This window comes from Staurois parvus, unplaced genomic scaffold, assembly GCF_062004578.1.
Source record: "Staurois parvus isolate SC_StPar_1 unplaced genomic scaffold, SC_StPar_1.0 ptg000706l, whole genome shotgun sequence".
Classification (NCBI taxonomy): Eukaryota; Metazoa; Chordata; class Amphibia; order Anura; family Ranidae; genus Staurois; species Staurois parvus.
This window is the reverse complement of record NW_028318502.1, coordinates 3,334,332-3,346,534: the sequence shown is the minus strand read 5'-3', so window position 1 is coordinate 3,346,534 and position 12,203 is coordinate 3,334,332. Positions and strand designations below refer to the sequence as shown.

At 46.4% G+C, this 12,203-nt stretch overlaps 1 protein-coding gene across 1 annotated transcript in view; it reads left to right on the top strand.

Moving 5' to 3' along the window:
• The window catches only part of SMYD5 (SMYD family member 5), a 59,853-nt gene that overhangs the window by 12,386 nt on the left and 35,264 nt on the right, over positions 1-12,203 (top strand). The window contains exons 4-5 of the mRNA XM_089653331.1: positions 10,102-10,223; positions 11,634-11,703. Coding sequence (XP_089509457.1) covers positions 10,102-10,223; positions 11,634-11,703 — 192 coding nt within the window. The remainder of the gene's footprint in view (positions 1-10,101; positions 10,224-11,633; positions 11,704-12,203) is intronic.

The following is a 12,203-nucleotide window of genomic DNA, read 5'->3' as shown; positions in this document are numbered from 1 at the left end:
ACTTGGTTTGGGCCCCTTTTGCAGCAATTACTGCCTCAATGCGGCGTGGCATGGAAGCTATCAGCCTGTGGCACTGCTGAGGTGTTATGGAAGACCAGGATGCTTCAATAGCGGCATTCAGCTCTTCTGCATTGTTCGCTCTTATGTCTCTCATCTTTCTCTTGGCAATGCCCCATAGATTCTCTATGGGGTTCAGGTCAGGCGAGTTTGCTGGCCAATCAAGCACAGTAATCCCACGGTCATTGAACCAGGTTTTGGTGCTTTTGGCAGTGTGGGCGGTGCCAAGTCCTGCTGGAAAATGAAGTCAGCGTCCCCATGAATCTCGTCTGCGGAAGGAAGCCTGAAGTGCTCCAAAATCTCCTGGTAGACGGCTGCGGTGACCCTGGACTTAATGAATCACAGTGGACCAACACCAGCAGATGACATGGCTCCCCAAATCAACACAGACTGTGGAAACTTCACACTGGACTTCAAGCATCTTGCAGTGTGGGCCTCTCTATTCTTCCTCCATACTCGGGGTCCTTGTGCCTCTCCATTCTTCCTCCATACTCGGGGTCCTTGTGCCTCTCCATTCTTCCTCCATACTCGGGGTCCTTGGGCCTCTCCATTCTTCCTCCATACTCGGGGTCCTTGGGACTCTCCATTCTTCCTCCATACTCGGGGTCCTTGGGCCTCTCCATTCTTCCTCCATACTCGAGGGTCCTTGGGCCTCTCCATTCTTCCTCCATACTCGGGGTCCTTGGGCCTCTCCATGCTTCCTCCATACTCTGGGTCCTTGGGCCTCTCCATGCTTCCTCCATACTCGGGGTCCTTGGGCCTCTCCATGCTTCCTCCATACTCGGGGTCCTTGGGCCTCTCCATGCTTCCTCCATACTCGGGGTCCTTGGGCCTCTCCATGCTTCCTCCATACTCGGGGTCCTTGGGCCTCTCCATGCTTCCTCCATAACTCGGGGTCCTTGGGCCTCTCCATGCTTCCTCCATAACTCGGGGTCCTTGGGCCTCTCCATGCTTCCTCCATAACTCGGGGTCCTTGGGCCTCTCCATGCTTCCTCCATAACTCGGGGTCCTTGGGCCTCTCCATGCTTCCTCCATAACTCGGGGTCCTTGGGCCTCTCCATGCTTCCTCCATAACTCGGGGTCCTTGGGCCTCTCCATGCTTCCTCCATAACTCGGGGTCCTTGGGCCTCTCCATGCTTCCTCCATAACTCGGGGTCCTTGGGCCTCTCCATGCTTCCTCCATAACTCGGGGTCCTTGGGCCTCTCCATGCTTCCTCCATAACTCGGGGTCCTTGGGCCTCTCCATGCTTCCTCCATAACTCGGGGTCCTTGGGCCTCTCCATGCTTCCTCCATAACTCGGGGTCCTTGGGCATCTCCATGCTTCCTCCATAACTCGGGGTCCTTGGGCCTCTCCATGCTTCCTCCATAACTCGGGGTCCTTGGGCCTCTCCATGCTTCCTCCATAACTCGGGGTCCTTGGGCCTCTCCATGCTTCCTCCATAACTCGGGGTCCTTGGGCCTCTCCATGCTTCCTCCATAACTCGGGGTTCTTGGGCCTCTCCATGCTTCCTCCATAACTCGGGGTCCTTGGGCCTCTCCATGCTTCCTCCATAACTCGGGGTCCTTGGGCCTCTCCATGCTTCCTCCATAACTCGGGGTCCTTGGGCCTCTCCATGCTTCCTCCATAACTCGGGGTCCTTGGTTTCCAAATGAGATGCAAAAGTTGCTCTCATCAGAAAAGAGGACTTTGGACCACTGAGCAACAGACCAGGTCTGTTTTTCTTTAGCCCAGGTAAGATGCTTCTGACGTTGTTTGTTGTTCAGGAGCGGTGTGACAAGATGAATATGACATTTGAAGCCCATGTCCAGGATCCGTCTGTGTGTGGTGGCTCTTGATGCACTGACTCCAGCCTCAGTCCACTCCTTGTGAAAGTCCCCAACACTTTTGAATGCCCTTTTCCTGACAATCCTCTCCAGGCTGCGGTCATCCCTGCTGCTTGTGCACCTTTTTCTTCCACACTTTTCCCTTCCACATAACTTTCTATTAATGTGCTTTGATACAGCACTTTGGGAACATCCAACTTCTTTTGCAATTCCCTTTTGAGGTTTTCCCTCCTTATGGAGGGTGTCAGTGATGGTGTCAGGTCAGCAGTCTTTCCCATGATTGTGATTCCTACTGAACCAGACTGAGAGACCATTTAAAGGCTCAGGAACCCTTTGCAGGTGTTATGGCTGAATTATCTGATTAGAGTGGGACACTTTGAGCCGAGATTATTCCACCTTTTCACAATATTCTCATTTTCTGAGATTGTGGATTTGGGGTTTTCATGAGCTGTAAGCCATAATCATCACAATGATGACAAATCACGGCTTGAACTATCTTGCTTTGCATGTAATGAGTCTCATATATTAGTTTCACCTTTTAAGTTGCTGCACTGAAATAAATGAACTTTTGCACCATATTCTAATTTTTCGAGTTTCACCTGTATAGTGGGGGTCAGGCTTGCGCTCTTGAGGGGGGGTTGCTGGCACTTTCGCAGCATGTGTGGAAGCAATCGGGCAGCAGCGAAGCCACCCAAATGCTTCCACCTGTCACGTCCTGCTGCTTGCCCGCATCAGGGCCAAATGAGCAAAAATACCAGAACATGTCCCAGGCGTTGGACGATGCCACATCCCTGAGCAATGCTGGAGGCAGGTTACACGCTAATGGCGGGAGCATCGTTTTTAATATGGAATGTATGTTCCTTGCTAAAAAAAGATTACCAGGAGCAGCCTGATAAAAAAAATAAAAAAATAAATAAAGTTCCGCTTAAAAAGTAACAATCAGATCTTCATACAGATGTTCTAAAACCATTTTTAGACTGGCGGAGACTTCTTCCACTTCAATGAGTTGTGTATATAATAATAATTGCAGGTGAAGCCAATCAGTCTTCTGGTTTTGGCGAGAGATGAAAGCGGCTCCGTTTTATGATGCAGCGCTTATGTCGTAAATGGCACTTTATGAAGTGTAACTACACCCGTGTGACACGCCAAACAACCCGCCTACCTACAATTATTGACTTTGATCTACAAAATGTGTCATAAAATAACCTCCTAAGCATGTACAACTAACTGCTGGAATGTATGAGCCGTGTGTAGTCTCTCCGTAATCTCCTCCATCCACACGGAACAGTCGTTTATCACTCGTGGGTGGGGGAGGGGCGGAGCGGGTGCTCACCATGCACACATTTTGGGTTTTTTTTTTTTTTTTTTAATTTTAGGAATTTTATTGTCACACATTTTTGTTAGTAGTAGTGTTGCGTGCTTAATTTCAAATATTTACATTTTGGATGGAATGAGGAAGGATTGGAACCCCTGTCAGGTTTTTCATTGCTATCCGGAGCTCTGTTAGATCTTTCCTCACTTCCTGTCCAGCTGAAAATGTTCGTTTTTTTTGTTTTTTTGGGGGGAGGATTCTCCCTAATGCAGGCCGTAGACTTAGTTTATCACCCGATTTTTTTTTTTTTTTTTTTTTTTTTTTTTTTTTTTTTTTTTTTTTTTTTCCCAACCGAAAGAATAATCAGCTGATTTTCGCACTGTTTGTGGGGCAATGGCATCGCTCCAATTGTCGCGGTTCCTCCTCATTTCATTTATCGGTCATGCTGGGAAATTTGTGAAAAATGTCAGATTTTCGAAATAATTGGTGGCAACATTGGTTTACAGAACGGACAATCTTTCGTTTTGTTGGACGAAAAATTGTCCGATAAATGAACCGTCTATGGCCTGCATAACGGAGCCCTCCCGCTCTGTAAGGGTCGGTTCATGCTATAGAAACGCAGTCCAGATTCATTCCGGATGCGTTTTGGCATGCGCATTTTTGACGTGTACCAGTGCTTTTTTTTTTTTTTTTTTTTTTTTTTTTTTTTTTTTTTTTTTTTGTAATGTATTCCAGTTCATTTTTCCCCTCCTTTTTCTTCAATTTAACCGCTTCCATACCGGGCAATTTTACACCTTCCTGCCCAGGCCAGTTTTCAGCGCTCTCACACTTTGAATGACAATTGCGCGGTCATACAACATTGTACCCAAACTAAAATTTTATCATTTTCTTCACACAACTAGAGCCTTCTTTTGGTGGTATTAATCACTGCTGGAGTTTTTATTTTTTGCTAAATTAACAAAAAAAGACCAAAAATTTAGAAAAAAAACTTTTTTTTTTTTTTGTTGTTTCTGTTCTAAAAGTTTGCAAATAAATAAATAATTGTTCTTCATAAATTTAGGCCGAGATGTATTCTGCTACATGTCTTTGGTGAAAATAACCCAAATTAGGATGTATTATTTAGTTTGTAGGAAAGTTATAGAGTTCACAAACTATGGTATAGATCTGAAAATTGATCAATCCTGAAGTACTGACAGCCAATCTAATTTCTTGAGGTCCAAGAATGTCAGGACAGTACAGATATCCCCCAAATGTCAGGACGGTACAGATATCCCCCAAATGTCAGGACGGTACAGATATCCCCCAAATGTCAGGACGGTACAGATATCCCCCAAATGTCAGGACGGTACAGATATCCCCCAAATGTCAGGACGGTACAGATATCCCCCAAATGTCAGGACGGTACAGATATCCCCCAAATGTCAGGACGGTACAGATATCCCCCAAATGTCAGGACGGTACAGATATCCCCCAGATGTCAGGACGGTAGAGATATCCCCCAGATGTCAGGACGGTAGAGATATCCCCCAGATGTCAGGACGGTAGAGATATCCCCCAGATGTCAGGACGGTAGAGATATCCCCCAGATGTCAGGACGGTAGAGATATCCCCCAGATGTCAGGACGGTAGGGATATCCCCCAGATGTCAGGACGGTAGGGATATCCCCCAGATGTCAGGACGGTAGGGATATCCCCCAGATGTCAGGACGGTAGGGATATCCCCCAGATGTCAGGACGGTAGGGATATCCCCCAGATGTCAGGACGGTAGGGATATCCCCCAGATGTCAGGACGGTAGAGATATCCCCCAGATGTCAGGACGGTAGGGATATCCCCCAGATGTCAGGACGGTAGGGATATCCCCCAGATGTCAGGACGGTAGGGATATCCCCCAGATGTCAGGACGGTAGGGATATCCCCCAGATGTCAGGACGGTAGGGATATCCCCCAGATGTCAGGACGGTAGGGATATCCCCCAGATGTCAGGACGGTAGGGATACCCCCCAGATGTCAGGACGGTAGGGATATCCCCCAGATGTCAGGACGGTACGGATACCCCCCCCCCAAATGACCCCTTTTTGCAGAGTAGACAGTCCGACGTACTTCATAAGAAGCACGGTGAGTTTTTTGAAGTTGTATTTTTTTTTTTTGTCATTTTTCGGAAAATGAAAAAATGAGTTTCACAATTTTTTTTTTTTACATACTGTCACCAGTGCAGTACAGTATCATTATATAACTGGCATGGCGGTGATCAGGGACACTGACTGGTGACAGTATGAAAAAAAAAAAAAAAACATTTTTTTTTTTAAGATTTTTTTTTTTTTTTCATATTTCACTATGTCCAAAGTAGTAGAATGTTACCATAGTAACATTGTACTACTTTGGGGAAGTGAACCCGATAGGAAGACCAGGTGAAGATGGCAGCACCGGGGAGCCGTGACAGCGCTGGAGGGCTTCATGTAAAGGGAAGTCTGTCATGTGTACTAGAATACTAGCTCTGCATACTTGTACATTATGACCTAAACCTGCAGGGGCCCATTGTGGTGTGTGGGTTTTTTTTTTGGTTTACTACGGCTTTAACTTTTCATGATTTAATTGCTGTGACCCGGTCTCCTTCACTGCTGGCTTTCTACCTGTAGGAGGCCAGGTCTTCCTGTACATATTTGGGATGATAAATAATTAATTCAGTGATGACTGCATCAAAGGCAAGGATTCCAGGTATGGAGATTGTATACATAGTTATGCGGTCCAAGCTGGACCAATATCACTGTATAGGCCATACATGGCCAGCGAAGCCTCCTCCCTGGAAGTTGGAAGTCCCTGAGGAAGACACCACTACTCTGGTGACCTCACTTTGCTTCCAGGTCCCGTGCTGTGCAGTTGCATTGCTGCATCATGAACACAGCTTGGCTGCTCAGCATGGGCACCATATTGGCAAATGCTTTACATTTACTGAATCCATGCAAAGCCTTCTCTTGGAGAACGGGGGAACGTGATCTCACACTCTCCACCTCCACTGTCAGCTAACAGATATGATGGCCGCTCATCAATGATCCCTCCGCCCAGCCCCTGGGCATAACTGCACTGTAATAGGAAAAGCAATAACTTCGTGGGGATGTTCTGGTAGAATCTCTGCCTTACTAGGACTTCAAATGGTTCATGTAGGCCAAGCTGGCCCAAACACACTAGACTTGTGTTAAACCGATAGTAGCAGCCTCCGTTTTCTGTCTAGGCCGTGCCTCCAACTCGTTTCATCCTGTCTCGGGGCTTAATCATGGATCCATAATTAAAGTGGTTTTAAAGCCTTAGGAGTTTTTTGTTTTACTTTTTTTTTTTTTTTAAGCGGAGTTACACCAAAAAGGGGAAGTTCTGCTATAAAGATTGGTCCCCAGCTCCCCGTTTTAAGGATTGGCACTTTTTGGGGAGGGGGCGCAAGGTACCCGAAAATGACAGGTACTTCTGTCAATTTATGCTGCAGTCGCCTAGGCCAGGGGTGGGCAACTGTGGCCCTCCAGCTGTTGGTGAACTACAAGTCCCATCATGCCTCTGCTTTTGGGAGTCATGCTTGTAACTTGTCAGTTTTGTAATGCCTCATGGGACTTGTAGTTCTACAACAGCTGGAGGGCCACAGTTGCCTACCCCTGTCCTAGGTGATGGGAATCGGAAGTTGTCCTCCCTCCCTGTAGTCTTTTGGGACACATGACAGGTCCCAGATGACTACAGGGCCATTCATGAAGCGCAGCGCTACTCTCGCATGCGCAGTGGTTACCCAGCTGTGAAGCCGCAAGCTCTTCCAGCCGGGTGCCCACACTGAAGATGCCGGCGCCGGGAACACAGGACAGCCGGTGAAATGGGCTGCGGTGAGGACACCGTGGGACCGAGGGACAGGTAAGTGGCTGTTTTTTGTTTTTTTTTTTAAAGTCAGCAGCTAGATTTTTTTTTAGCTGCTGACTTTTACTTTTTTTTTTACAGTGTGAGTGGAACTCCGCTTTTAATTCATTCTATGCATTAAGGTAAAAAAAAACCCCTCTTTGTGCATTGTGTTCCCCTTTTATACCTACCTGATCCAGCGATGCGCATGAGAGCAGCGGCTCTCCCAGCTCTGTCCTGCCTCACTGCACAGATGAATTGAATTCTGTGACGAGGGGGTGGGGCCGAGCCACCCTGTCTGTCAATGGATGCAGACAAGGCAGCTTGGGAGCGAGCCCTCGCAGGCGCCTTCTGTGGGGGGCACCCCTTTATACTTGCCTGATCCCAATCCAGCGATGTGCATGAGAGCAGCGGCTCTCCCGGCTCTGTCCTGCATCTCTGCACAGATTGTCAAAGAAATTCTGTGACGAGGATGCTGTGCCAAGCCACCCTGTCTGTGTCAATGGATGCAGACAAGATGGCTTGGGAGCGAGCAGTCACAAGTGCCTCCTGTCGGGGGCACCCCTTTATACTTACCTGATCCCGATCCAGTGATGCGCATGAGAGTAGCAGCTCTCCTGGTTCTGTCCTGCCTCACTACACAGATTGTCGATGTAATTCTGTGACGGGGAAGCGGGGCCAAGCCACCCTGTCTGTGTCAGTGGATGCAGACAAGACAGCTTGGAAGCGAGCCCTCGCAAGTGCCTCCTGTGGGGGCACCCGCGAAAGAGGAGGAGCCAGGAGCACCGAGGAGGGACCCAAGAAGAAGAGGATCGGGGCTGCTCTGCAAAACCATTGCACAAAGCAGGTAAGTATAACATGTTTGTTATTTTAAAGGAGAAAAGGTGAACCTTTGATGTTACTTGAAGCTCTGGGGGCAGGGTGAAACATGTTAGGGTGTGGCCAAGCAGAGCAAGCTGAGGCTGCTATTATCTCTTTTTATCATATGGCTTGGTATGATGAGTGGCTACTGGAATGTCTTTTATCCCTCTACATAGAGATGCACCGATATATCGGCAGCCAAAACATATCAGCCAAAAATAGTATTATCGACATTTTGCCGATCACAAAAAAGGTGCCGGTACATGCAAAGTCGGGTCTCATAGACCTTCATGCAAAAAGGCCTCTTAGTGACTTTAATGCAAAATTGAGTCTCATAGACTTTCATGCAAAGTCGAGTCCCTATTGACTTCAACACAAAAACGACCCCTAGTGACTTTGATGAAAAATTGCCAGCCACATTAACCATTATCTGGTGAGTGCGGGATGTGATCTGAGCACAAACGGGTGTGAACACTGGTCAGGGGTCTCGAAAAAGGACTTTCAATTTCACTCTACTCACCGTATTCATCTCAGAAATAATTTTTTTGGAGTGGGACTATCCAATTAATAATAAATATATATATTCCAAAAAAAATCATACAAAATATATATATATATATATATATATATATATATATAATATATATATATAATTATACACACACACACACACACACACACACACACACACACACACATATATGTGTGTATATGTATGTATATATATATATATGTATGTGTATATATATATTTTGTATGATTTTTTTTTTTCCTAATTTTATCATTTTATTCTTTTGAGTATTTATTTGCACTGTTTTTACGTTTTTTGTTATATTATTAGTGTTTGACACTAAGGAGCAACAACATTTATTTGGGAATTATTTCATAATTATTGACGCTGGGGATATTTTGTGTATATTATTATACAGTATATAGCGCCAAAGGGTATGCTCAGCGCTGTACAGTAGCAAGGGGGACAGAACATGAGACAAGACAGTAACAATACAATACACGAGGGGTTCGAGGGCCCTGCTCTTTCGAGCTTACAATCTAGGAGGGAGGGGAAGGTGGCACAGGAGGAGATGGCTGTGGGGGATGGAGTGGTGGGAGGAGTGCATGAGGTTAGTTGTTAGGTGAGGTCGGGTGTTAGGTGAGGTTGGGGTAGGCTTCCCTGAAGAGGAGGGTTTTCAGGGTGCGCCTGAAGGTGAGGAGGGTAGGTGACAGTCTGATGGATTGGGGAAGGGAGTTCCAGAGGATGGGGGAAATCCTGGAGAAGTCCTGCAATCGGGCGTGGGAGGACTTAAAGCGGAGTTCCACCCAAAAGGGTAAGTTCCACTTTAAGGGCTGCTCTCCATTAAGGATTGGCACCTTTGGGGAGCGGGTACCCGAATTTGACAGGTACCCCCTCCCACTTCTGGCCTGATTGCCTAGGCGATCGGAAGCGGAAGATGTCCTCCCTCTCTTCTTGTAGTCTTTTGGAACACGTGATGGGTCCCAGAAGACTACAGGACCATTCATGAAGTGCAGCGCTACTCGCACATGCTCAGTGGATACCCGGCTGTGAAGCCGCAAGCAGTCACAGCTGGGTGCCCACACTGAAGGTGCCGGCCTCCTGGAATACAGGACGGCTTGTGAAATAGGCTGCGGGGGACACACCACGGGACTGAGGGACAGGTAAGTGGCTGTTTTTTAAAAGTCAGCAGCTACAGTTTTTTTTTTTTTTTTGATAGGTGAGTGGAACTCGGCTTTAATTAACCGCTTCCCGACCGCCCAATAGCAGAAGTGCGGCAGGGATGCGCAGAATCTTATATACCTTACCTGTGCCGCTATTGGCTCCTCGGCATGTTAATCACCGGGTCCCGTCCATTAATTCTCGGCCGGGACTCGGTGATCGGCGGCGGAGCTGACAGGGGAGAGGTCTGTATGTAAACAACACCGATCTCTCCCCTGTCAGCACAAACAAGCTGCTTTGTATTTCTCTGCAGAGCGAAAACTCTGCAGTATGGCAGTCGGATAAGAGGAAGGGTTCGATTGTTGGTGGCAAGAAAGAGGGTCCTTTTTGAGATGAGTGAGCCCAGCATGACCCGGGGGGGGGGGGGGGGTTCAGTCTTGAGTTTGGATGTTATGGATGGACAGCCCGTGGAATCGTTGGGATAATCATGTCTTGTGTTGGACAGGTTTCATACTGCAGTGCGGAATGTCTCAAGGCAGCCAGAGATCAGTATCACCAGGTCCTGTGTCTGCGATCCTCCAGGGACAACCCAGCTCACCCACTCAACAAGCTGGAGGAAGCCTGGAGGTCAGTGAATAGAAGACATGGAACCGGCTGCCTGTGCTGGGATCTGTCCCTCAGCGGCTGATGGGAGGAAAATGTGAAGTTTTAGGAAAGGTTTTGTATATACATAAAACTCCACTAAAAAAAAAATATATATTAATAATAATAAAAAAAATTATATATATATATATATATATATATATATATATATAATTTTTTTATTTCTTTTTTAGTGGAGTTTTGTGTATATGCAGAGCCTTTCATTCATTTATTTATATATATATATATATATATATATATATATATATATATATATATATATATATATATATATATATATATATATATAGGAAAGGCTCTGTATATACACAAAACTCCACTATAAAGAAAAAAAAAAAATAAATATTTTTATATATATAGAAAAAAAAATATATATAATTTTTTTATTATTGCTGAGGAGTTTTGTATATAGAGAGCCCTTCCTGTTTGTATTGTTTGTATGTTATATATATATATATATATCTCCGTTGCAGTTAGGCTACCCTGTACTGCAGGGGGTAAATGCTTGTTATTTCTACAGTATTGGTAAAAGCTCTTTTCCTTACCTGATCCTTTCTCCTGTATGCTCTGTTCCAGCTGTAAGATCGGTGTATGCAGTTTCTTCTCCTTTAACCCGGGTTTACAGTGCGTTATATCGCATGTGATGTGCGCAGGGGCCGCACCGCATTCCTGTGCAAATCACATGCGATTTGTGTGCGGTGTGATCGGAGCCATTTTGTACGGCTCAAATCGCACCACACCCGAAAGGTGCAGGACTCCTTTTTTTTTTTTGGGTCCACACTAGAATCGGATCGCATGGGTATTCACACCTATGCGATCTGATTCTGCACATCGCACCGCATTTTGCGGACCGATTTTCGGGTGTTATTAACAACATACACACCCGCGGCGGTTCTCATGAACGGGGTGCGATTGCGGTGCGGAATTCTCACAGAAAACACTGCAAATTCTGCACCGCATCGGTGTGAACCCGGCTTACATTCCAGCGGCTGCAATGCCCTCTGTTGTTACCAAATACAATACAGGCCCCATAGCCCTGCATTGAACTTGTTGCCTAGAAGACAGTCAACAATTGGGAGCATAGGGGAGCACTGACTCCTGGGGGAGTGGGGTTCGGGCACGTAAAGCTGCTTTTTCTGGTACCCTAGATGTTGTTACTATTATACAGGATTTATGGCGCCAACAGTTTGCTCAGCACTTTACAATATAACGGGAGACAATACAGCAACAATACAGTTCAATACAAGAGGGATAGGAGGGCCCTGATCCTGGGAGCTTACAATCTAAGCGATGTGATATTTCTTCTCTCAATGCTCTGTTGGCTGCCATGACCCAGGCTTCTGCCTTCTCACATGTTCTCTATCTCTTCCCCAGAAACATGCATTACCCTCCAGAGACCGCCAGCATCATGCTGATGGCCAGGATGGTGGCCACTGTTAAGCAGGTAAGCCCAGCTGTGGGAGATGCAGATATATGGTGGGAGCTCCAAGAGAACGACATAATCCAGACCCTTCCCAACCAGAAACTCGTGTTTGATATCGAACTGGGTCTTTTGTAGGAATGTTCGTTTTCCGCCATGAGAACCTGATGGAAAGTAGTTCTTAAAATTAAACCTTTTTATGTAGCAGAATTACAGTCCTCCCTGTAGAGTACAGCAACCGCTTTTCATTTAGAGGTTCTTTGAGCTATTGTTGATTGACCTCCCATGTATTGGTGCCTGCATTGTACGGGGCCCAGTGACACCTGGCAGAGAGAGTGCCATGACACCAGTCATCTTCTTGCTGTCTGTAAGGGTGCTCTCCAAGCACCTCTGTAATGGGAGTATTAATTCTTACTGACCCCCAATGTAAGGGACATTCTTCCCACTGACCACCAATGTAAGGGACATTCTTCCCACTGACCACCAATGTAAGGGACATTCTTCCCACTGACCACCAATGTAAG